Source organism: Megascapheus bottae, chromosome Y, assembly GCF_031878675.1.
Source record: "Megascapheus bottae isolate mThoBot1 chromosome Y, mThoBot2.hap1, whole genome shotgun sequence".
Lineage (NCBI taxonomy): Eukaryota > Metazoa > Chordata > Mammalia > Rodentia > Geomyidae > Megascapheus > Megascapheus bottae.
In genome coordinates, this window is record NC_143548.1 from 9,782,031 (window position 1) to 9,808,129 (window position 26,099).

A 26,099-nucleotide genomic window follows, 5' to 3' on the forward strand; every position below is an offset into this window, starting at 1 on the left:
CTGCATTCTGACTGCTCCACTGCATGCTCTGTCCTGTTCGCCATGGCCTCTGGAACAAACAAAGTGAGTATCTTCCTCCTGAAGACTGGAATGAGGGATGGGTTGATTGGATGGTGGGGCTGTACCACCTCCATCCCGATTCTATTCTTCTACCCTAGTTCCTATTACTTATTTCCACTGAAACTGTTTCTCTCCACACCTAGGAAATCTCAAAAGCCAGTGAAACACACATAGATGAGGGTCTTTACTCTCGGCAACTGTAAGTGTTTCCAGGGATGGATTTGACCTGTGGGAGGAGGCACAGAGTATATATATCTTAACAGGGAGATTTACATTTATGCAGGTATGTACTGGGTCATGAAGCAATGAAGCATCTCCAGACATCCAGCGTGCTGATATCTGGCCTGAGGGGACTAGGTGTGGAAATTGCCAAGAATATCATCCTTGCAGGGGTCAAGGCTGTCACCCTTCATGACCCGGGGACTGCCCAGTGGAGTGACCTGTCCTCACAGGTACTTCTTATTCTCTTCCCCTTAATAAAGCTGCAGCCTATCATGAGAGTAGTTTCATCTATTTCAGTCCTGCCTATTACTACCCTCAGTTCTACCTTCGCGAGGAAGACATTGGTAAAAACCGAGCTGAAGTATCCCAGCCCCGTCTTGCTGAGCTCAACAGCTATGTGCCTGTCAGCTCGTACACTGGGCCCCTGATAGAAGACTTCCTGAATGGTTTCCAGGTACAAAACAGCATCATCCTGTTTAAATAATTTTCTTTTCTCTCTCCCTCTCTCCTTTTCCCTCCCTCCCATCGCTCCCTCTCTCCCCTGCCCTCTCTCTCTTCCCTATCTCCCTCTCCTTCTCTCCCTCTTTGAATCAATTCACATTCCTTCTGGAATTATCTCTTTCCCTTGATATTCAGTATGTTCCCTACTACATGAGCCAGGTTATAGAAGAAGATTTGCTTTTAAAGATAATTTTTTCAGATGTGTTGGTCCTTTTGTCTGTCTAGACATAGAGGATGAAATTCATGTTTGCATTTGTCTTTGGTACATTCACTTATTTTCAGGGAGAGATGCATGAGTGTGTCTGTGTATAGTCATTACCAGAAGCAAGCTCTGGACCAGCCAAACTGCCTTGATGTGTATAGTTTTTGAGCTCTTGTAATGATACGGCCATAGTAAAGTCCCTTAAACTCTTCTGCCTGAATTTCCCAGAACAGGAAAAATAAAATGTCTTCCTTGTAGGGATTTTGTGAGAGTTGAGGTGAGGGTTGTGTCTTACAGGTGTTTGTTAATTAAGTGTAATGCTTAGAGGAATGCTTTGGGTGTTTATCAGTGGATAAACTACCCTATGGTGGTCTGAGAGAACTAATGCACCAAGGCTTCTAAAAGAGATTAGAATAGATTCTACTCCAAAATAGAATCCAGAAGGATATTGAGAAATTTGCACAAATGATGTCTGAAGAATATTTTCTTAAGAAGTAGAACATGTGTGTACTGGTAGAAAAACAAGGGTTTGACTGGAAATTCATCTCTGTGGCTCAACAGAGTAGTAGGGGGATGGCAGTTCATATTTGCCAAAGTTTTGTTCAGACTCTGTTCTTCTGTTTTGTGGGGGTTAATTTTCCCTTTTACGAAGGCCTCCATTATAGAAGAAGGCTGAGCAGGCAAAATCTGTCCCACTACCCTCCCCTCTTTCCTGTCAGCCTTCCTCTTCAGTCCTTTGCTCCCTCTCACTCCAGTGTCAGAACCTCAGCCTGAGCCTCTTGACATTACAGGTGGTGGTTCTCACCAACTCTCCTCTGGAGTATCAGCTGCAGGTGGGTGAGATCTGTCATAACCGTGGAATCAAGCTGGTGGTGGCAGACACCAGGGGCCTATTTGGGTGAGTGCCTCCTCCTCTTTTGTCTTCATATTCTACCATATCCCCAGGCCCTCTTCATCAGCCAGCCAGCTTTCCAGTTCTGCTTGTTCATTCCTGCTGTGTGGCATAGGAGCCATCTGATTCCTACCAGTGATGGCTGAGGTTGTTTAGAAGCTTTCACTGGGCCTTGATAGGCCAGAGAGTACCTTCGGCACTATCTCATGGTCTAATTCTATTATCTCCCTCTACAGGCAACTCTTTTGTGATTTTGGAGAAGAAATGATTCTTGTAGATTCCACTGGGGAGCAACCACTCAGTGCGATGGTTTCTATGGTCACCAAGGTAAGGAGGCCAGCCCTGGCAGGTGCACGATGACCATCTTCCCTGTCCACAGGCACTTTGAACTTGTCTCTGAACATTATTCTTTTCCAAGCAGGATAATCCTGGAGTTGTCACCTGCCTGGATGAATCTCGGCATGGGTTTGAGAGTGGCGACTTTGTGTCCTTCACAGAAGTTCAGGGCATGAGTGAACTCAATGGTCTCCATCCTACAGAGATCACAGTGCTGGGTATGCTAAAGCTGTAGGGGTGAGAAATGGTGGACCAAACCAGGGTGAACCATATTCTTGGGTGTGGGCTGTCCCAGAGTCCAAGAGAGAAGTCTGTGTTTCTGGAATCTGAGTAAGATCTAGAGATGGTTCATAGGAAATGACTGAGAAAATAAGAGGTGCAGACTCACAATTTATGTCCACTAGTGTTTCCATTCCTTCTTTTCTGTGTTTTAATTTTAATAGATATATTCTTTTCAGTAAAGTCTGTCTTCCCTTTTTACAGGGCAATCATTTATCACTGTTGCTTTTTTTTTTCTTACTGAGACTAACACGCATCTGGAATTGGACAAGTGTTTATGCAAAAAGCCTGAACATTCAGAAAAATTTGACACAAGAAAGTGCTTCTATAGGCTTCTTTATTGTTTGGTGTGAAAAATTCAGGTTTTATACCTTCAGGTTTTTTCCAAGAAAGTATTTTAACCACACTCCCAAATATTTTCATAGTTTGCTATTTTTTATTCACCCAGATTGAAGTATGAAAAATGTTTGTTTGCTGGAATGATGACTTGGGCGTTTTTCCTGTGTTGGGTCTGCTGGTAATTCTTGTAGATCTAATACATGTGAGATTGTTTTTGCCTCTCTTTTTTGCTTCTCTTTTCTCTCTTTTCTTTGTCATTTGTAGTCATCCTGGAATTTAAATTCAGGTACAAAAGCATGCTATGCAATCAGTTGCTTCATGATCCTTGTTCTCTGGCCTGTTGTAGGTTTCTGAAGGACCTTTATTCTGGGAATGGAATTCTAGGTTGACTGCTAACATTCCTTCATTGATTTATTCCAGTATTGCTAATGTTGCGCATTCATTCTTACTGTGTTGTTCTGTAATGATAGTTATTTTTCTCATCCCCCTCCCCTTCCAGGTATTGTGATTTTGCTGAGATTTTGCTGCTGTGCTTCTGTTTTTGTTTTTTTTTCCCTTATCATTTAGGAGTTACCATAATGGTCTCATTTGTGGTTTTGTATTCTCATTGGGTACATTTTTATTTGGTTTGGTGTTTTTTGGTTGGTGCTGTTTTGCTTATTTTTTTTTGCCAGTCCTGCTGCTTAAACTTAGGGTGTAGGCTCTGATTTGGGGCTTTGTCAAGTCTCGCCCTTGAGCAACAGCACCAATTCCAGCTGTGTCTGGGTATGTGGTAGTGAGGAACCAAACATAGGGCTTCCTGCATTCTAGGCAGATACTGTACTACTAGGAAACGCTCCCTGCCTCTCTTTTAATGTTTGAGTCTTTCGAATTTCATATGTGCCATGCTCTTGCACTAAACCATGTCTCAACTTCTTTCGTGGGTTGGCTTTCTTTGAGATAGGGTCTTTCTTCCTGAATTTGGCTCCCTTCCTTGTCTTTGTTCTCTGGTACTGAGGCACTGAACACTTTGGTCTGTCTCAACCAGAGGGAATTTACTTGGCTTTCCCCGCCTTCCTGTTTTCTGTGCCTAGACAGTAATATGGCAGTGATTTCAGATCTCATCCCCTTTGTTTACAATCTCAGGATTCTTGCTTAACTGTGCTTGTTACTAAAGTGAGATGTGTTTTTTATGATGTAGTTGCTAAGGTGGAAAGATAAGGGCCAAAAGTGGAAATTTGGGGCCCCGTCTGTTCTTGTTTATTGAAGTAAGAAGGGTGCCTGAGAGTCAGTGAGGTCTTGTCTGAGTCAGGTTTGCTTATTAAGGAATGCATCTGGGTCTGATCTGAGTCTTGGGATTAGAAGGCCTGTTCTGTGGACTGGAGTGGGTAAGGGTTATGGCTAAAGAGAAACAGGGCGATGGGGCTTTGAGTTGAGCTCCATCTGCTGGTAAGGAAACAATGTCTACAGAGTCTGTGGTGAGGGGAAATGGAGGTGAGATGTTAGATTGTGGTTAGAAAAGACATGAATTTTGAGAAGACAGAATTTTGAGTCATGTTTGGTCAGTTGGGGATATAATAGAAAGCTAATACTGTCATTTGTACTGAACCATAAGAGCATGTGGAAAAGCCCCTTTGGGTCTGAGCTGAATAGTCTTTTGGTCTCAAGGTCTGAAGGTGACAGTCAAACTGGAGAGGGAAGAAGCTTGACACAACCAGAATGCCTTCTGGCTGACACTTAATACATGTGGTCTGTGTAGGTTTTGGCCTAGATCCAGGGCAGAAGAGAGAGTGTTGGCTGGTGTGTTTCCTTATCTTTCTTGATACTAAACTTTTGATGCAAAGTCTATACCTTCGTAGCAGTCTATCATTTGAACCATAATCTTAGCCTTCATTTTTTGTTGTTGCTGTTACTGGTTAGTGGGTGTAAACATTTTAACACAGCATCCCTCTGAATAGGCCCACTGGCCTCAAATCAAATAATACCCCTTCCTCAGCCTCTTAAGTGCTAACAATAGTGTAGGCATGCAATCAGATGGGAGATGGTTTGAGTATTAGTAATTGGTCAAGAACACTGGTAATGGGTTAGGTAGGACAAAATGGCTCGTCCAGTTCTTGTCTTGATTTTGCCACTGAATTTACAAGGGAAAGAGGGACAGTGCATGATCTGACCAGTTGTCTGTCCATATTTTGTTTTTCCCCAGGTCCGTACACGTTTAGTATCTGTGACACCTCCAACTTCTCTGACTATATTCGTGGAGGCATTGTCAGTCAAGTGAAAGTATCTCAGAAGATTGGTTTTGTGAGTATGGGGAAGTGAAGATTAGAAGAAAAGCTGGTGTTTTAGGCATTTCCAGTTGATGGGTTAGTTTTGTTTTCACACTTCTGGTCTTAATACCTCGCTTTCCACAGAAGTCCTTAGGAGCCTCACTGGCAGATCCAGACTTTGTGGTAACCGACTTTGCCAAGTATTCTCGCCCTGCTCAGCTGCACATTGGCTTCCAGGCTCTCCATCAGTTCTGTGCTCAACACAGCAGGGCACCTCGGCCCCACAATGAGGTAGGCGGGTGGGTAGGAGAGCCATTCAGGCTCCCTGGCTTGAAGCTCTGTCATGCTTGTGCTTCCCTCTGCTCTTCCTCCCTACTGCGACTGCCATGGTAATATGAGGGGTTCTCTGTTGGTCTTCCTGACCCACCAGGAGGATGCAGCAGAACTGGTGGCCCTAGCACAAGCTGTGAATATTCAAGCTGCACCGGCAGTCCAGCAGGAAAATCTGGATGAAGATCTCATCCGGAAGCTGTCCTATGTGGCTGCTGGGGATTTGGCACCCATGAATGCCTTCATTGGAGGCCTGGCTGCCCAGGAGGTCATGAAGGTCAGCACGGGTGGGGAAGGGCATGTCTTGATGTGATCCAGGCACCCTCCTGACCCTTGTGATCTCCCTGTGCCTGTCCCTTTGACTGGATGGATGGCCTTCACTCCATAGGCCTGTTCTGGAAAGTTCATGCCCATCCGGCAGTGGCTATATTTTGATGCCCTGGAATGTCTCCCTGAGGAGAAAGTAGCCTTCATGGAAGACCGGTGTCTCCCGGTATGTCAGTGAGAGGCAGTAGGATGGGAGGGACTATCTCTGGGAAAGCTCCTGACTAACCTGCCTTTTTTTCACATGATCCAGCGTCAGAACCGTTATGATGGACAAGTGGCTGTATTTGGGTCAGACCTGCAAGAGAAGCTTGGCAAGCAGAAGTACTTCCTGGTGAATGACACTGTTGGCCCCTCATTGTTTTCGTCTCCTGATCGTGGACCACCCATTCTTTCTGGGCTTTGGTCTTGATTCTAGCCTGAAGCATCCTTTACTTTCCCTTGCCCAATGACTCCTCTCTCAGGCAGCCGTGGGATTTTATGGCCCCAGGATCTGCATCTTACCTTCTGGGAACTCTGCAGTGCAAGAGAATGGTAGTGGGAGGCCTTGTGTTGCCTTCACTCATTCTGATTAGACCCTTTTCTACTTTCCAGGTGGGTGCAGGTGCTCTTGGCTGTGAGCTGCTCAAGAACTTTGCCATGATTGGGCTCGGCTGTGGGGAAGATGGGCAAATCACAGTTACAGACATGGACACCATTGAGAAGTCCAATCTGAACCGACAGTTTCTCTTCCGTCCCTGGGATGTCACAGTGAGTGATGATAGATTAGAGTTCCCTAGCTCTCTTTTTCTTGTTTCCCATCCCTGTCCCTTTATAACAGATTTACTCTTGCTTTCCAACCTTAATCCCATTTCTTTTCTTTTGCCTTCCAACCTAAAATTAGGCAGATTTCTAGTGAATATTTATGTTCTTTGACTTGTCAGTTTTTTTTTAAATTAAAGAGTTTATTAGCATTGATTTCTACTTCATATTTCAAAGGTCATGTTTAATAAACAAGTATTCAAGAAGGGAATCTCTATATGCTATCACTGGCACTTAGACTTTAGAACATAATTAAAATTAAGATCAGTGTTTGTATGTCATAGGTATATATTAATTTATGTAATAAAACATTGTCTATAGAGTATATATGTCTGTAGAGCATATAGCTCATCATAGATTTTTATGTCTGTGTGGTTATGATTATTTTAGCACTTTTTTTTTTGCCAGTCCTGGGGCTTGAACTTTGGACTGGGCATTGTTCCTCCTCAAAGCTAGCATCCTGCCACTTGAGCCACAGCACCATTTCTGGCTTTTTCTATGCATGTGGTACCAAGGAATCGAACCCAGGTCTTCGTGCATGCTAGGCAAGCACTCTACCACTAGGCTAAACTCTCTGCCCCAATGTGGTTATGTTTATATCTCCAAGATCATGTCCACAACATTGAGTACCCAAATATTGGGTCATTGCTCTTGTACTGTTTGAATCTAGTATCCACATACTAAAGATACCATGTGCTTTTTGTTCCTTTGGTCTTGACTTATCTCACTCAACATGATTTGCTCTAGCTTCATTCACTTCCCACTGAATGCCATTGCTTTCTCTTGTCTGTTGGCTATGTAGAATTCCACTGTGTGTATATATATCACATTTTTTGTATCTGTTCATCTGCAGCAGGGCACTTAGGTTGTTTCCATTGGTTGGCTATTGTGAACAGTGCAAAGATGAACATAACTGAGCAGGTGTCCTGGGTTATGATGCTCAGGTTAGTTGCCCAGGAGTGGTATGGTGGGCTCATAGGGGAGGTCTATTTTCAGTTCTTTAAGAAACCTCCACTAGTTTACATTCCCACCAGTCGTGATTGTTCCCATAGGATCTCTAATCTTGTCTATTTGAGTCTCCCCTCTTCTTTTTTTTTTTTTTATTTGATTAATGTTGCCCGGGGTCTGTCCATTTTGTTGACTCTTTCAAAGAATCAACTTTTTGCTGTATTAATTTAATGTATGGTAGACATTATTTCAATTTCTGATATTTCTGATTTTACTTTTGTTTTTTTCTGTCCTTCTAGTTGTTTCAGAATTAACTTTTTCTTGCTCCTCTAGGCACTTCAATTTCTTTCTTTAGGTTGTTTGCATGAGCTTCTCCTGTCTTTTTAATATGGGCTCCTTGTGTAATAAATTTGCCCCTTAATACTGCTGTTTGTGATGTATCTTGATTGTCATTACAGTCAGGAAAGTTTTGAATTTCCTCTCTGATTTGTTCTGTAACCCAGGAGTCATTCAGAAGTGTATTGTTCAGCTCCCAAGTGTATGAATTTTTTTTTTACCCTTTACTATGTTGTTTAGAACTAGTCTGATTCAACTGTGATCAGATAGAATGCAGGGGATTATATCAGTCCTCTTGTGTCTGCCTAAGTTTTCTGTATGTACTATTACATGATCTACTTTGGAGTGTGTTCCATGGGATGCTGAGAAAAATGTATAAAGTTTTGCCATTGGGTAGAAGACTCTGTGAGTATACCCTGGTAAGCCCAGCTGGGCTGTGGTGTCATTTAGGTTAGCTTTTGGTCTGTCTTTTGGTGAGAGTGGTGTATTGAAGTCTCCTACTATGACTGTGTGTGAGTCTACCTTGTTCTGTAACTTAAGTTTGCTTGATATACTTAGGTGCTCCCACATTGGAGGAATAAAAGTTTATAATTGTAATATTCTATACAAATGGGTTGTGGCCGTCGTTACCTTTATGCACTGATTTTACTGAGAAGTTAATTTGGTCAAAGATTATGATTGCTACTCCTGCTTTTTTGCACAGTGCGTTGCGGTAGAAAATTCTTTTCCATGCTTTTCACTTGGAGTTTGTTTCTGTCTTTGGCAGTGAGGTGGGTCTCTTGGCGCAGCATATTGATGGGTCTTGTTTCTTATGCCAATCTGCTGTTCTGTGTCTTTTGATTGGATTGTTCAGCCTGTTCACACTTAGGGAAGTTATGGAAAAGTGATTAGCGTCCTTGGTCATTATTTATTTTTCCTTCTGTGTCTCTCTTGCTCTTTTCCCCTTTTGTGTTTTCTGATTTATAGGTGATGGTGGTTTACTGAGCATATATTCATACAGCTTCCCTTTGGAATGAAATATTTTTGTTTCTCTCTTAATTGTAAATGCATTGCACTGCATATATCAGTCTGGGTTGACAGTTGTTGGTCTTCAGGACATGGATGATATTTTGCCAAGCATTTAGGGTTTGTGTGGAGAGGTCTGCAGTGATTCTAAATTTTTTTTCCATTGTAGTATATATCTCTTTCTTTGTTTTAGTGGCATTTAAGATCAGCTCCTTAATATTCAGGTCTAATGTTTTTTACTATGAGATGTCCGGAGGAGTTCCTTCTGTGGCCAGCTTTGTGGGCCGTCCCAAAGGCTTCAGTAATGTGAGACTTTCCCTTTTGAGGTTGGGGAAGTTCTCTGCTGAATAAGTGTCGCATTCCTTTTGTTTCAAACTCCTCCCCCTCATCAATTTGTATTATAGGAAGATTAGATTTCTTGGCTGTGCCTGCCAATTCTTGGCCTTCTCTTTGTTGAATTCTGACAGATTTCTCCAGACTGATGACTCACTCTTCTAGCGCTTGTGTTTTATCTTCTGTTCCTAATGTCCTATAGGACTCCATCTCAGTCAATCTGTTGCTTTCAGTTTGCATTGTGGACATTGAGCCCATCATGTGTGGTCCAGGAATTGTTTTTGAAATTCTGCTTTAATCTCTTTAGTCATGCCCACAGTATCTCCCTGGAGAGAGTCATGTCTCAAGTCTCTTCAGGTGTCATTTCTTTGGATGGTGACAGTTCTTTCATTCCTTCACTCTTGTTTCCTTTTGGTATTTGTGTGGACTTTGATTGTTTATCTATTTCATGATTTGTCACTGTGATGTCTGCCGCCTTGTGGGAGTTTGCTTTGTGGTCAGTAGGCAATGGTCTTTACTTGGGGCTCATGGTTCTGGGTATCTGTGTATATGTGTGGTTCTCAGCCACATTAGTTCTGTTGCTGCCTGCATCTGAGCTTGCAGCATTTGCTGATGTGTCCTCAGGTTCCTAAGGCTGTGTGCAGCTATGCACCTAGGTGGTCTCAGCGAGCCCAACTACTAGTTTTCCAGCCCTGTTCCCAGGGGCAGGGCCCAGCTGAGGATGTGGGATCTGAGGGTGGAGCCACGCCTTTCTGGTTCTCAAAGTGCAAGTTCGGCCCTTGCTGGTCTGCCCTCCATTTCCCCCCGCTGTGTTTCGCGGTTACTTTCCCAGCTCTTTCTGTTTTTCCGTTCTAGGGCAGAGTGCACCACTGATTTCCGTCAGAGGTACAGGATTGCTTTTGGCTGTGTTTTTTTCTGTAACTCGATTGGGAGGTCCCCCTGGTGCTGGCTTGCCAGAGGCTCCTGGCAGGAGAGCACCCCACTAAATGTTGGCTTACTCAGAAGCAGGTGTGCCTCCACATAACCCCACCCACGGTTGGAACTGCAGGGTCTTAGCCCCTTTTAGTCTCCAGTTTCAGTGGCCTGCGGAGGAGGAGGCTGTTGAGCAGGTGTGAGCAGGAACACCTCCACACCTGTTTTTAGGCCTGGGAAGGGGGCTGTTGGAGGAAGGGACATGATTCTGAATTTCTTGCGCGCCCCCCCCCACTTGCCAATCTTTCTTGGGTGGGGTTGAGTGGGGTATGGGTTTAAGTTTTGTAGCTCTCCACCAGCTCTGCTTTCCAGGAGGGTTTGGGGGAAGCCAGTGGGCTACTTACTCATTGGGGGTTTGGCTGTGAGCTGCTCCATGGTGTTGAAGGGTCGTTCACCTCCCATCTGGTCTCAGCCATTGTCTGTGGTGTTTGTGCCTAGTCTGTGTGGGATTCCTGCATCTGGATTCTGCTGCTTGCTCGCATTCAGGGCTTCCTGCCCGGCATCAGCCGAATCTCGGAGGCAAGGGGTTGGGGGGGGGTGGTTGGGTCCTCACCTTTCTGATTTTTTAAGAGTGTTGGATATAAGCTTTACCTGAATTATATAAGATTTATCTGTGTTTCTTTTGTGGTTTGTATACTTATCTGTTGCTTCTTAAATTTGTAGTTGTTGATTTCTTAAGATAGTTGGCTCCTGGGATTCCCTGATTCTCTCTTTTTGTGGGAGAGCTAGGCTGGCTCCCTATTGTTTTGGCATCATATTGCTTCCTCTGACTTGTCAAGCTTTTAATAACTCCTTCCTCACTATGTATTTTCTTTGATTCTTGGACAGTAGAAAAATGGGCATATGGTAAGGCTGTAGCAGACTTTTCTAGGAAAGGCTACTTTCACTTGCTCTTGCTTGATTTGTTTTAAATGCTACATTCTAGGACCTAGACGTTTAGAATAGGTAAGGGAGCCAAAATAGCCGTTCCCAGGCTTTGTAATGGCACGAAGATTGCATAGTAACTGAAGACGTTCTCAAAGTATATCCTGACTCCTGGTTGGTAGCCCTTGCTGAGGCCACATGATAGCGATGTCATGTAGGATGGCTCAGATGTGACATCGAAGATAGTGGGGGACAGTGATAGGACGTAGGTTGGAGGCCAACAGGGTATAAAGTTAGTGAGATTCTAATCTCAAAGAATAATCCTGACATAGTGAGGTCTTAGTGGTTTGAGTATAGTTATAAGCATGGTGGTCCATGCTGGCCTCAGGACCCAGGACCTTTTGTGAAATGTGACTGAACCGGGAAGTACTGGGGATTGCCTCACATGCTGTACTTGCTCATATAGGTTATAGGTTCAAACCCCAGAACCACCAAGACACAACAGCCTAAGATAGTGAGTGTTTTTTCATTCAAACTGCATTTGTCAATTGGAAGAAAATTACAGGAAGTTTCCTGTGATTCAGTGACAGGTTACTTTTCAAACGAGTATATGCTAATTTTTATTACCATAGTTTAGTGCTACTAGGGAATTTCCCATTGTGCCATCAGCTTACATGCATACGGTGTATCTTGTCCACACTGATTTCTTTTTTTTTTATTCTTTTTTTTATTGTAATTAGTAAAAGGGTTACATGATATTTGCCAGATAGAAGGTGCATTAATTCACACACATTGATACCCTTTCACATGTCTTGGTACCCGTTTCCCTCCCCCCCACACACCCCCCAAACGTCTTGGTTTTCCCCCCTTCCTATCAAATTTCAAATATCCAAATACAAATAAATTCAATATATCAGATAACAAAGTGAGATATTATACCAATATGAGATAACCAAGGGACAGCAAAGGAGATGAGAGACAACATAGTACATTAAGGACAACATTCATTCATTATATGGCTTTTGTTTCACTATCCTGAAGGTCCTTTCAATTAGCTTCACATTATATGTCCTTATGTATCAAGATTTTGCTCTATTGCAAATCTCTGCTAGTAGAGCCCAAGGTTTCTACTGATTATGACGAATGAGGGAAACCATTGAGCCTAAGTTCCTTTGAGTCTGGCTTACTTCACTTAATAGGATTTTTTCTAAGTCTTTCCATTTCCTGACAAATGGGGCGATGTCATTCTTTCTGACAGCAGCATAGAATTCCATTGTGTACAAATACCACAACTTGTTGATCCACTCATCAACTGAGGGACATCTAGGTTGGTTCCATATCTTTGATATGGTGAATAGTGCTGCAATGAACATTGTTGTGCTAGTGGGTTTAGTATGTCCTTGTTTCTGGATGGTTGGGTAAATGCCAAGTAGTGGAATTGCTGGGTCATAGGGGAGTTCTCTGTTTAGCCTTTTGAGGCACTGCCACACTGCTTTCCATAGTGGTTGAACGAGTTTGCACTCCCACCAACAGTGTAGTAGTGATCCCTCCTGGCCACATCCCCTCCAGCATCTGTTGTCATTCGTTTTCCTGATCCTGGCCATTCTAGCTGGAGTGAGGTGGAATCTTAGAGTTGTTTTGATTTGCATTTCTTTTATGACCAGAGATGTTGAGCATTTCTTCATGTGTCTAGAGGCCATTTTGGTTTCTTCTTCAGAGAAGACTCTCTTTAAGTCTTTGGCCCATTTTTTAATGGGATGGTTGTTACTTTGGAGGTTAGTTTTGGAGTGATTCAATTTTTTGAGTTGTTGATATATTTTAGATATGAGGCCTTTGTCCGTTGTTTGGTTGGTGAAGATCTTCTCCCACTCTGTAGGCTTCCTGATTAGTTTAGTAGCTATGTCCTTTGCCATGCAAAAGCTCTGCAGTTTAATGCAGTCCCACTTATCCAGCCTTTCTCTGATTTGTTGTGATTCTTGGTCCTTATTAAGAAAGTTTCGACCTGTGCCAAGGAGGCCTAGTGTATCCCCTATTCCTTCCTGTAGAGTTTTCAGTGTGTCAGCTTTTACCTCCAGGTCTTTGATCCATTTGGAGTTAATTCTAGTGCAGGCTGACAAAGAAGGATCCAACTTTAGTTTTCTGCAGGTGCTTAACCAGTTCTGCCAGCACAACTTGTTGGAGAGGCTGTCTTTCTTCCATTCTATTTTTTTGGCTCCCTTGTCAAAGATTAGGTGGTTTAATATCTGGTTCCTCAGTTCTATTCCATTGGTCTTCAGGCCTGTTCCTGTGCCAGTACCAAGCTGTTTTGAGAATTATAGCTCTGTAATAGAGTCTAAAGTTTGGAATTGAAATTCCTCCAGCGCTGTTCTTTCTGCTAAGAAGCCACACTGATTTCTTTCATCACCTTCTTTTTTCCCCACCACCCTTCTAAAAATGTTTCAGGGAAATTCTGTGTTCTGTTTCCCTAAGTACACAAAGGCATTCTTTGATCAAGTTCATCCTCATTTACCATGTACCTTTATCCTCTTATCTTTCAGAGGTATCCAACCCCAAGAGCCTGTTTGAGGTTTGTTTTCCTTTCTTTTTATTTTAAAGGGCATATCAGTTGTTGGATCAAGTGTTTCACCATCTAATCTCTACATGTTGCATTTTAACCAGAATGGTTCTGTCCATTCCTTTCTCCTTTCCTACCTCCCTCTCCATGTTGGTCAGCAACTTCCTTCATTATGTTGCTTTTTGGGTTTTTTTTCCCCCCCAGCCCTGGGGCCTGGGCACTGTCCCTGAGCTTTGTCAAGATTAGGGCTCTAGCACTTGAGCCCTTCCAGCCTTTTCTGTGTATGTGGTATCGAGGAGGCAAGCCCAGGGCTTCATGCATGCTACACAAGCACTCTGCCATTATGCCACAGACATGGCCTCTTTCATTAAGATTATTTTGTTCAGTATTCATGACTAGTGGCGCTGATTTTTGAAATTTATTCACCCTCCCTTTATCCTCTCTATTGTTTTCTTTCCTTTCATTATCCCATGAAACAGTCGTTAGAATCATATTGTTTCTGTGTACATGCGTATGTGTGTGTGTCTTACATACTGCGTCTTTGAATGAGCTACTCTCTAGTATTGTGTTTAAATTTATCATTTGGGCAAGAATGAGTACACATCTAACAAAAGCACTTTCTGGGATATGTGCTGCTGGCTTGTTCCTGCAGTCATAGCTTGAACCTGGTGATTACTGTTTAGAGCCAGCCTGGGCAGGAACTCTGTGATTCTATTTCCCATCTGGCCACCTAACAGCCAGAAGGAGAAGCGTGGCTCTGGTTGTAGAATGCTAGCTTTAAGGAATAAATGTCATGGATGACAGGATCTAGCCCCTGGCTTCCTACTTCAGGACCAGCATGCACTCATACACATCGGGGCACACATAAGACTTCTTCTGGAAGTTGTTGTTGTTTTTTTTAAGACTTGTTTGACTGCCGCAATAGACAAATAATGGTGACTAGGTACAGACTTACTGTTAGATTCCAACAAGTACAAAAGCTTACTGAGAAACAAAACAGAGAAATTAGAGGTGACATGGAAGGTGCTCTTGTGCAGTGTGGACAGGGGAGGCTGCTTGGGAATGTGCATTTGTTCAAAGACCCAGAATGGGTATAAGAATGTAAGAGAGCATTTGAAGGGAGAATTTACCTCAAATAAGGGTGGTAACTTGGGTTTCGGGGGGATTCTGCTTATTCTAGTACTACCACTTTGGTTTTCTTTGGGGGAACGTCACACAACTCTGGGTTGCATTAACTAAAACAGAAACATGAGATGGTGTGTTGAGTCTGATCCATTGATTAATTGTGTGAGTTGTTTCCTTTTCTTCTCTCCTCCTGCCACCATCTTGAGACATTGTTTTAGGTATTGCTGTCTCTTACTCAGGAGCTTGGTCAACTTGGAACCATCATTAGGTAAATCTGCCCTAAGAATAAGAGTGTAAGTGGGAAACATCTCTGTTTCCTTGTTGCCACCCAGAAACTGAAGTCTGACACGGCTGCAGCAGCAGTGCGCCAGATTAATCCCCTCATCAGGGTGATGAGCCACCAGAACCATGTGGGCCCTGACACAGAGCATGTCTATGATGATGACTTCTTCCAAAACCTGGATGGTGTGGCCAATGCTCTGGACAACGTGGATGCTCGTAAGTTTGGTGGTTGGTGGGTTAGGATGAGGGCAGAGATGTGAAAGAGGGCATGGAGGAATGGTTGTCTTCCTGTCTCACCCAAATGTTCCTCCTGTGTGCATACTTGTCTTCTATCTCCTCCGTGAAGGCTTATATGTGGACCGCCGTTGTGTGTACTATCGCAAGCCTCTGTTGGAATCTGGCACTCTGGGCACCAAGGGCAATGTGCAGGTGGTCATCCCCTACTTGACTGAGTCCTACAGTTCTAGCCAGGACCCTCCTGAGAAGTCTGTCCCTATCTGCACACTGAAGAACTTCCCCAATGCTATCGAGCACACCCTGCAGGTAAACAAGCTCAGGAATGGGGGTGGAAGTGATAGTAGACAGGTGGATGATGTCTTTGCGACCAAGCCCTTTATCTTCAGATGTGGAAAATCCATGACTATTAGTTTTACTATTCAAATTTGTGAGATTGCACTGGTAACCTAAAATTTTAGAAATTATTTTCTTTAGTTGTGGGTGTTTGTTTTTTGAGTGGTACTGGGGTTTCATCTTGGGTCCTTGGATTTTACCTCCTTCTCATGCCACATCTCCAAGCCCTCTCTATTTTTTTCCCCATTTTTCTTGTCTGAAAGTATATAAAAGATATAATTTGTTGTATATCTGAAAATAGAGAATGTTGATATTTTGAGAGGTTTTTTTTGTTGTTGTTGTTGTTTTTTTTTTTTTTTTTTTTTTTTTTACCAGTTCTGGGGCTTCAACTCAGGGCCTGTGCTTTGTCCCTGAGCCTCTGTGTGCTTAAGGCTAGGTTCTACCACATTAGGCACAGGGCCGTTTTGAGCTTTTTCTGAGTAGCTTATTGGAGCTAAGTGTCCCATGAATGTACCTATCCAGACTAGCCGTGAACCATGATCCTCAGCTCTCAGCCTCCTGGGTAGCTAGGATTACAGGTGTGAGCCAGTGGTACCCAGCTTGGAGATTGAGGATGTTTCCATGCATTCAGTGCTTTTCTACTACAAATAAATTTCAGAATATTTTTCTCTCTTTTTGGTGGTTGTGGCCTGTGAATTGGGGAGACTTTGTACTTATGAGGCATGTGTTGACCTCTATTTCCCAGTCTCATTTGCTCTGCTTTGTTTTGAGGCAGGGTCTCAATTTTTGCTTCACTCTGAGCCTGGGTATGACTTGGATCCTTCTGTTGATTTCTGTCTTAGCTGCATGGTCACAGTGTGCCATCACATCCAGATGTTTGTTGAAATGGGACCATAAAACTGTGCTTATGCTAGCTCCAGATCTCATCCTTACAAACAGCTAATGCTGTGGTACCTTTATTCCTTTTACTGTTTTAAAGATTTCCTATACACATTTAGATTTTCTAAGTGTTGCTGAAAATTTACTCAGCAGTTGGTCTGTCATCCCAGTTTCTATATGTGCAATTCACATTCAGTGTATGTCATCTATCCATAGACATACGGCATATTTATACTGTGGCAAGTTTTATTTTTTGCCAGTCCTGGGGCTTAGACTTCAGGCCCTGAGCACTGTCCTTGGCCCTTCTGAAGAATAGAACTCTACTATTTCTGGTTTTTATTTTCTTCTAAGTATGTGGTACTGAGTAATTGAACCTAGGTCTTTGTGCTTGCTTGACAGTCACTACCGCTAGGCAGGCACTCTATCACTTGGCCAAACTCCTGGCCCAGGGCAAATGTTATTTTAAGGACTTTCTTCCTTTCTTTCTTTTTAAAAAATTTTCAGTCCTGGAGCTTGAACTCAGGGCATTAGCACTGCCCTTGGGCTTTCCTCAAAGCTTTTGTCCACCACTTGAAACATATCCGGCTTTTCTGTGTATGTAGTATTAAATCCCAGTGTTCTTGCATGCTAGGCAAGCACTCTAACAGTGAACCAAACTCCTGGCCCTGCAGTTGTTATTTTTAAAAGAGACCGAGGCCTGGTTGTTTCCTGGACACCTGCTGAAGTCACAGAGGCAGGTAATGTAGGGAGAACTGGACTTGAGTCTGAATATGCAGAGCCTAGAGCTGCCAGCTTCAGTAATTGTGTAAATCTTAGACACCTCCTAAAATAAGCCACATACAAATTTCTGTCCTATCTCCTGCACAAAGCCCAGGAACTGTAAAAGTTGATTATCAGTGTTGGTATTTTTTCTTTTTTCATTGATGTGCTTACGATAAAACAGTTATTATGTTTTCACATGTAAATACTTGTGCAGGTCAAGGTCATTGTTTTTTTTTATTTTTGTTTTTTAAGTTGCAGGTGAGATATGAGGGAAATTTATTTTGGGAACTGTGTTTGAGAGATTTCTGTGATCTCCTACCCAGAAGTAATGTGTGCTTTTCCTCTTAGCCATTTCCTGATGGTCTTTGTGATAGCTACAGCAGTATATATGGTCAGCCAGTACACTGCATAATTCTGTTTGCTCTGTCTGCAGTGGGCTCGGGACGAGTTTGAAGGACTTTTCAAGAAGCCGGCAGAAATCGTTAACCAGTACCTCATGTACGTCATCAAAATTCTTCTCCTTATCTTTGGCATACTCAGCAATAACCATTTTTATTTTTTTTTCTACACATCGTGAGCACATATACTGATCAAATTCACTCCTCCCCACTATACTCTATTAACCCCCCTCCCTTCTAGCCTCCCTACCTTTTTAGGTGTCCATTGTTATTGCATCACATATGTTAATACCTACATATTCATAGGCATATGTATACACCATATTTATGTATGTGTATATGTTTCTATGTATGTACATACACAAATATACACGTGTATTTTGTATATACATGTGCATCATATTGTGTTCTGTGTATACATGTGTACACATTAATTGTATCACTCTTTCTTTTCCTACTCTTTCTGCTTCCTAGTTCCCCTCCCCTGTCATCAGTCCTTATTGGAAATTGAAGTCACATTATTAATTGTAGTAATAATCACTACTACTACTGTAGCAATAGTATTTTCTTATTTTAGCTCTGTTCTTTTCATTCTTCTTCATGACCAGATAATTACATTTTATACCCCATTTGCTTGTGTTACCAATTGTTGGCACAAAGGTTGATTAAGTATAGTTTGGCTGTTGTGAATATTGCTCTGCTGAATAGCAGTGTGAAAGTATCTCTCTGGAACTTTGTCTTACATTGACTCACATGCCTAAGAATAGCGTGTCAGGTAGGATCATATGGTAGCTCTGTCTTTAGGGTGTGTGTGTGTGTGTGTGTGTGTGTGTGTGTGTGTACTGGTACTAAGTTTGGAACCCAAAGCCTGCTGTTTTACTCATGGCTGGCATGGTACTCTTCCAGTCAAGCATAGTATCCAGTAGCTAGGATACTAGGCACAGGCTGTTTTTGTTTAGCACTACTTCTGGTTTTCTGGTGATTAATTGGAGATAAGAATCTCATTGACTTTAGTGAACTATTGAGTATGTATGACTACAGGCACCCCCATCTTTGCTGTGCATTTTTTATAGCTAGGGATATTGACATTTCTGTATGTGTGTATTGGCCATTTGTGCATCATCTTTTAAATTCTGTGTGTTTATCCTTTTCAGTTTTTGTTACTTTTTCGCCATACTTGGCTTGAAACTCCTGTTTGCTACACAGGGAGTCTACCTCTTGAACTACTTTGGGCTATCCATGAACATAGCAGTCTTTGCAGCCTCTCATACTTTTGTTCCTTTCTTTTTGAAGTTTTTCAGTTTTTGTTGTGAATTTGTAAGTACTGCTAATTGGTTTGTGTTGGTGTTGTATGCTACAACCATGCCCATAATGTGGATGAGATGTGGGAGTTTTTGAGGGCCTCTGAAGGAACTCCGAGGTATAGGATCATATCTGCACACAGGGATGACTTGACTTCTTTCCTTCCTATTTCTGTTTATTACATGTCTCTTGCCTTGTTATTTACTCTAAGAACAATCAGAGTAGTGGAAGAGTTCAGGGGTTTAGAGGAATTGCTTTCAGTAGCTTCTTCAGTGTAGAATGTTGTTGGCTAGAGACTTTGTAGATTTTGTAGATTTACCAGATAATGACATGTAGAGATAATCCTTCTATTCCTACTTTCTTTAAAGCTCATATTGTGAAATAATGTTGAATTTTATCAAGGCCATTATTTTCTTCAAGAATTTATATGATTACATGCTTTGTGCCTGGTGACCTGTTGAGTCTGTTTATTAGTTGGTATTATGTTGACGATCTGATTCTGTTTATTCGTTGGTATTATCCTTGCATCTCTGGAAGATATCCCAAATAAGTCATGCATAGCACATGATCTTGTCAGTGTGTTTATTTTCTAAAATTTCCTTGAGAATGTTTCTGTGTTTTTGTCAGAGAATGGTGTCTGTAACTTTGATGATGTTCATATAATTCTGTTTGGTTTGGTAGTGGGAGACTATTCATTTCATTGAATTCATAGGTTAGCATTTCTTTCATTTTTTTGTTTATGGAGTATTTTGAGCAACATTGGAAATTTGACGCTATAGTAACCGATGTTCTGAATGAAGAAATGTGTGACTATCATTGCAAGAGCTATTTTTTTTCTCAAACCTTTGATAGGGACTCGAAGTTTGTGGATCAGACGCTGAATCTGGCAGGGAACCAGCCTTTGGAGGTGTTGGAGGTAGTAGAGCGCAGCTTGGTGCTGCAGTTGCCCCACAACTGGTCTGACTGTGTGACATGGGCCTACCAGCATTGGCACACCCAGTATTCCGACAACATCCAGCAGTTACTGTTCAACTTCCCTCCTGACCAGGTATGGGATGTTTCTTGTGTATCTTAATCGTAACCATTTCCAGGAAAGAGGACCAAGGCAATCATGCTGCTACCCTCCGTAGGACCATGATTATTTAAGCTGGTGCTTTCTGTAAATACACGGTTTTGTCCTGTGTGCTCAAATAGGGCTTTCCCTGCCCTGTCCATCATTTTCAATGCATGTTAGTGAGGGCTGGATCATGCTTCATTAACAGAGCTGTCCATGGTATAGTTGAGGCATTTTTAAGTTACAGACAACAGGTAGGTGAGTGTGTGTGTGTGTGTGTGTGTGTGTGTGTGTGTGTGTGTAATCTGGTCTCAGCTGCATTTGAGCCTTGTACATTTCCTGTCCATACCAACATGTCCAGATCAATCGAGTGATGAATGTTGATCTCAAAGGAGATTTATGAAGATCTATTTCCATTTATTAAGATTAGGGCTGGGAGTTTGGCCTAGTGGTAAGTACTTGCACAAAATAACAAGTCCTCGAGTTTGTTAACAAGCTGTGTGTGTGCGACCCCGTAAGAAGAGCTAGAAATAGTGAGTTTGGACATCAAGGAACCAGACGACAAGTCAGGATTCCTAGAGTCTTCTCTTAAGTAACCTGTAAGAAATAGAATCCAGCAACAACAAACACCCCTCCCCCACCCAAACTTTGTATTCTCATAGCTTTCAAGCTCAGGAGCGCTGTTCTGGTCTGGGCCCAAACGCTGTCCCCATCCACTCATCTTTGATGTGAATAACGTAAGTCCCTCTCCCCCAGTGGGGCCACCAAGCATCTAGTGGCAGTTGGATGGGAGAGAAGTGGGCAGATACTGTGCATCCTAGATTATGCTGCTTTCTCCCCCAGACCCTGCATCTGGACTATGTGATGGCCGCTGCCAACCTGTTCGCCCAGACGTATGGACTGACAGGTTCTCGGGACCGTGCTGCCGTGGCCACGTTCATACAGTCCCTTCAGGTCCCCACGTTTACCCCCAAGTCTGGCATCAAGATCCATGTTTCTGACCAGGAGCTGCAGAGCAGCAGTGCTTCTGTTGGTGAGCGTGTTTGGACCCTTGTCCGGAAGTCACAAGCTAACCTGTCCCATCTTATCTAAACCTCCTCAGTAGTCTTCTGCCATGGGTCATGTTCTACAATGCTGTGGCCATGCTTTCTCCATACACCCTTCTCCTTGAGCCTCTCATGTTGTTTCTATAGAAGGGAAGGATCAAATTGGTAGAGGTAAACTCCCATTGGTTTGTTGTTGTTGTTTCCCACTGTAATATTGCAAGAGAACTGAAACTGGACCAACTTGTTTTTGAGTTGCAGGCTGACTCAAAGCTAGAATCCCCCGGCCTTAGAGTCCAAAGTGCTGGAATTAAGTCATGACCACACCAGTCTAGCATGTTCTTTCCTTGTTGTCTTAGCATTGGCCTCTTTATGTGTTCTTTCCTGTGTTTCTCCTTGAAATTTTCTTTTCAGGAATGCAAGGAAGATGATTGTGGTCAGTGCTTTGGCTGATCCCTTGCTTGATACCTTGCTGGGTGTGTGTGCTTGCAGATCACTCCCATCTTCCTGTCTGCACATCTACCCCGAAACGTGCCTCTCTGTATGCTTTTCACATGGTAATATCCTTCATCTCATCTCTCATCCCTGTGTCCCTCTTTCCCCATCATTAACTATCAGGTTACTCCTTTTCTTTCTTCTTTGCCTTTCTTATCTCTTGTACTTTTCACTAGCCTGCGTTCTTCCACGTTTCCTTTCCCAAGTACCTTGGCTCCTGACATTCTTTTCTGTGTTACCTCAATACATACATCTCCCCCACATGTTTCTCCCTCTCTACATTTTCTTGAGTAAACAATCATTTTATCCCTTAGCCCTGCTCTTGTTCGACTGTATCTCGCTCTTCAGAATTTTCCCCATTTTTCCAATTCCAGTGCTTCACTTACATTTTCTTTGAATTCACTTGAAATTCTCCTTTACATTTCCCATTTCTTATTCTTTGTTCTTACTTCAGTCAAAACACATATGATTTTCTACCTGGCTCTTAATTCTACGTGATTTGTATTCACCGGTGTCAAATGTATCAACATTTTCTGTGTGACAGGGTTCTGGGCTTTCTCTCATGTTTTTACACAGTGAAAACTGTATATCCATTAAACGGTTTGTTCTATGTTCTGCTTCTCATTGTCCTTGGAAACTTGCTTCTGCTTTCTGTGTATGTCAGTTCCCTGAATCTCGATGTGGCATGTAAGTGAAATCGTACTGGGATCTTTCTTCGTGTGTCTTGCTAATTTCACATAGTAAAGTAGACTCAGTTGTGCCTAGACAGATGTCAGGGAGACCCACTCCCTACTGACTTTGTCCATATCATTGTTCTCAGTGTTAGAAGTCACGTTAGCCTGGTAAGGCTAAGTAGTAGTCTCCTGTATGCATGTAATAGAATTACATAAAATTGCATATACTTGTACATCTAAGGCGTAGTCTCATTGTTTTGTTCACTTTGCTCCCTTGATTAATTCTGCATGGGTTTTAACACCTCAGTTCCACACAGCCTTCTGGGTTAGCTCGCATCTATCTGTGATTCTGACAATGAAATCGTCTTTTTTTTTTTTTTCTTGGTGGGTCATGGGTTTTGAACCATGGGCCAGGGCACTTTCCCTGAACTCTTCAGCTCAAGGATAGTGCTCTACCATTTAAGCCACAGCACCACTTGCAGTTTTCTGGTGGTTAATTGGAGATAAGAAGAGTCTTACAGACTTCAGTAATACTCTGGGCTGCCTTGAAACTGCAGTCCTCAGATCTCAGCCTCCTGAGTCACTAGGATTACAAGCGTGAGCCACCAGCACCTGGCCTCAACCATTTCTTGTTGTCCTTTTGGTCGGGTGGTTTTCTCTCTCCTTCTGTTTATTCTGTTCAAGAATTCCTGTCTTTTGCAAGATTTTTATCTGCCCAAATAACTGCTCCTCCCTGGATTATCCTTCTACTTCAGACACTTGGGTGCTTTTGACAGTACTGACGGTATTTCCCTTCCATTCCGCAGATGATGTCTACCTGGAAAAGCTCATGGCCACCCTTCCAAGTCCAGTTATGCTCCCTGGATTCAAGATGTGTCCTATTGACTTTGAAAAGGTACTGGACAGGGGTCTTGGAATGCACAGGAGGGTTGTTAAATGCACCACGTCTTTCAAGAGTCTAGGCCTGTGGTGGAACCCAGTTGTTCACTGTATTTGCATATAATTGGGGTGGGAGACGTTTGTCTTCCTCAAAGGCTACAGAAGTCTCTTTCACTGCCAACAGGATGATGACAGTAACTTCCACATGGATTTCATTTTGGCTGCATCCAACCTTCGGGCAGAGAACTATGACATCTCCCCGGCAGACCGGCATAAGGTGAAGACAGTACAGATCCCATCTTGCCAAGCTGGGGTTTCCCACACTTCTTGCCTCGCACAGACTCTGTCCTCTCTGAACCATGATCTCTCCTGATCCTGTCCTTTCTCACACACAGAGCAAGCTGATCGCAGGGAAGATCATCCCTGCCATTGCCACCACCACAGCAGCTGTAGTTGGCCTTGTGTGTCTGGAGTTGTACAAGGTGGTCCAGGGACACCAGCGGCTTGAGTCCTATAAAAACGGTTTCATCAACTTGGCCCTGCCCTTCTTCAGCTTCTCTGCACCCCTTCCTCCTCCACGTCACCGGGTAGGAGGGCTGTCAGCCTAAACACTTTCCATTTTACCCGTCATTTCCTAGAAGTCTCTTGGTGGTTCAGAGAGACAGGAGAGAAAGAGCGTGATTTCAGTTAACCACTTCTAGGCCTGAGAACAGGATATTAGACCTTTTGCAATGCAGTTTTAATATGTGTGCGGAGCCCACTTCATCAATCTCACGCCTCAGATACCTTTATGGACAGTAAGTCTGGACTACTGTGTTTGAATAAAAAGGAGGAGGTAACTGAGTGAAAATGTAGTGCAACTGCTAGGTGACTGAAAGAGTGACCATTCTTGTCACTATAGGAGTTTCTTTCAATTGCTTGGAATAAGGGATGGAAAATGAAAAGGTTCTGGAGAAAGGAAAGGGGTGTGACTGATCCCACTATAAGATGGTAGGGCCACTTAGGGTAACCCCTTGTCACACCTGTTTGTCCCTCAGTACTATGAGCACGAGTGGACTTTGTGGGATCGCTTTGAGGTACAAGGCATACAGCCCAATGGTGAGGAGATGACCTTGAAGCAGTTCCTAGAGTACTTTAAGGTAAGGCTCATTCTCCTTCATGTGCCACCTCTGGGATAGCACTTGTGTGCTGTCCATCTCACGGAAACCACTGTTCCTCTTTTCCCCCTCTCCACAGAAGGAGCACAGGTTGGAGATCACCATGCTATCCCAAGGTGTGTCTATGCTCTATTCCATGTTTATGCCAGCTACCAAGCTTAAGGAACGGTTGAATCAGCGGTGAGTTGGTATCCGGGCAGGGAGGAGGAGGCCTTCTGTAGTATTCTGAGGTTCCATCTGTACCACTCAGAGTGGTTCACGGAATTCTTTGCTCTACCTTTTGATTTTTGCGTTGATCTTCTGCTGTCTGACTCAGGATGACCCAGATCGTGAGCTCTGTTTCGAAGCAAGACCTTGGCCGCCACGTCCGGACCCTGGTACTTGAGCTGTGTTGCAATAACCAGAGTGGAGAGGACATCGAAGTCCCTTATGTACGATACATCATACGCTGATCTTCCCGGAACCCTATCAGTTCACTTCCAGGTCCCTCCTTCTTTAATAAAAGTTGGTCCTACCCAAGCCCATCTGTCTTCTTTCTAAGAGCTCTTTTCTGTACAGCTTTCTGTTGGTTCCAAATCGGTAAGCATAATAAATGGTTACCTGCCTGTGGTGTGTCCTTTTTTTTTTTTTTTTGAGGGAAGCAGAAGGGTCTTTTCCTTGGGAGGGGGTCACGGTAGAACTTTGTAAGCCATGCTGATCCTATGGAAGTCGTCCCAACTCCAAGACCAAAGAAGAGTAAATGTGATTGTACCCATGGAAATGTCGGATATGGCAACTGTTCTTTTTGCCCTTTCTGCTGAGAAATAGAGACAATAACAAGGGACATTAGCAAGGTCCCACCCTTGCTTCATTCAACCGTACTTCCTCATGAAGTAACTTTCATGATGTTATTGGAAGAGTAGAGATTCTGCATTTTGTTCACCTGAATTTGAGTTAACCACCTAATAGAGACACAATAGTACATTGGTATTTCTGAATTCCAGTTTTTAATCACCCCCATGGAAAACAAAGGAGCATCAGGTCTACGGGAAGGAAGAGTGAGTTCAGGGTGAAGTGCAGTTGATACGTGGTGTACGTTTGCACATACATTTGCTGTTCATGTGTGTGTGTGTCCTTGCTTCTTCAAATCTCTACCCAGACAGGCTTACCCACCTCACTCTTCATTTTATGAATGGAGCCTAATAGGGACTTACACATACAGACCTTTAAATCTTTACTAGAATGAGAGTTATCACTGCCTCCGTATATATTCTACAGTGTTGAAAACATACTGGGTTTGTGGGCACAGGTTTAAACAAAGCCCCTTTCAAGTTTCCATCACTTCCTTCAACCATCTTCGGTCCCCTCTTTATAGGATTGCCGTGCCTCCTATCATCCAGAGCGACAGCCTGCGGTGTACGTCATGGGAAGCATACTACAGAATATAGCAAGGCAATCACCCCTGTTACTAAAACATTTTGAAAAGTGTAATAACAGCTACACAGTAGTGAGAGATACAATTTTAGAGAAAAGCAAATCAAACTTTGCTTTTCCACCATTTGGAAGCTTAGCAGCAGAGAAATGGTAACTATTAAAAAGTGGAAATGATACATAAGGCCATATAGTGTGATGCTAAATGAAAGGACTTCTAGGATATAGAAACAAAATCATATAATGAATGATTGTTGTCCTTAATGTACTATGTTATCTCTCGTCTCTTTTGCTGTCCCTTGGTTATCTCTTATTGTTACAGTATCTCACTTTGTTATCTGATATATCGGATATATTTGTATTTGCTTATTTGAATTTGGATAGGGAAGGGGGGAAAACAAGATGAGGGATGGGGGTGGGGGGAAGGGAAATGGGGACCAAGACATGTGAAAGGGTATCAATGTATGTGAATTAATGCACCTTCTATCTGGCAAATATCATGTAACCCTTCTATTAATTACAAAA

The 26,099-nt window shown here is 42.9% G+C and overlaps 1 protein-coding gene across 1 annotated transcript; it reads left to right on the plus strand.

Moving 5' to 3' along the window:
- LOC150040319 (ubiquitin-like modifier-activating enzyme 1) lies at positions 1–24,714 on the plus strand. Its single transcript, XM_090327327.1, has 25 exons — positions 1–63; positions 204–259; positions 344–512; positions 602–736; positions 1,777–1,883; positions 2,114–2,204; positions 2,299–2,431; positions 5,014–5,111; positions 5,222–5,368; positions 5,508–5,684; positions 5,796–5,900; positions 5,985–6,065; positions 6,326–6,481; positions 15,002–15,167; positions 15,298–15,494; positions 17,596–17,660; positions 19,715–19,910; positions 20,579–20,653; positions 20,760–20,949; positions 22,935–23,023; positions 23,192–23,284; positions 23,403–23,594; positions 24,045–24,146; positions 24,244–24,344; positions 24,481–24,714. Exons 1-25 carry the CDS (start codon positions 43–45, stop codon positions 24,614–24,616), a joined length of 3,078 nt encoding a protein of 1,025 aa, XP_090183453.1. The 5' UTR covers positions 1–42; the 3' UTR covers positions 24,617–24,714.
- Positions 24,715–26,099: the final 1,385 nt, after the last annotated feature.

What these genes read in the sequence shown, in the direction of transcription:
- LOC150040319 (XM_090327327.1), top strand. Translation starts at nt 43, where the DNA reads ATGGCCTCTGGAACAAACAAA. An exon ending in CTATCGAGCACACCCTGCAG is followed by an intron (nt 15,495 to 17,595) that starts GTAAACAAGCTC and finishes CTCTGTCTGCAG; the next exon opens with TGGGCTCGGGACGAGTTTGA. An exon ending in GAGCAGCAGTGCTTCTGTTG is followed by an intron (nt 20,950 to 22,934) that starts GTGAGCGTGTTT and finishes TCCATTCCGCAG; the next exon opens with ATGATGTCTACCTGGAAAAG.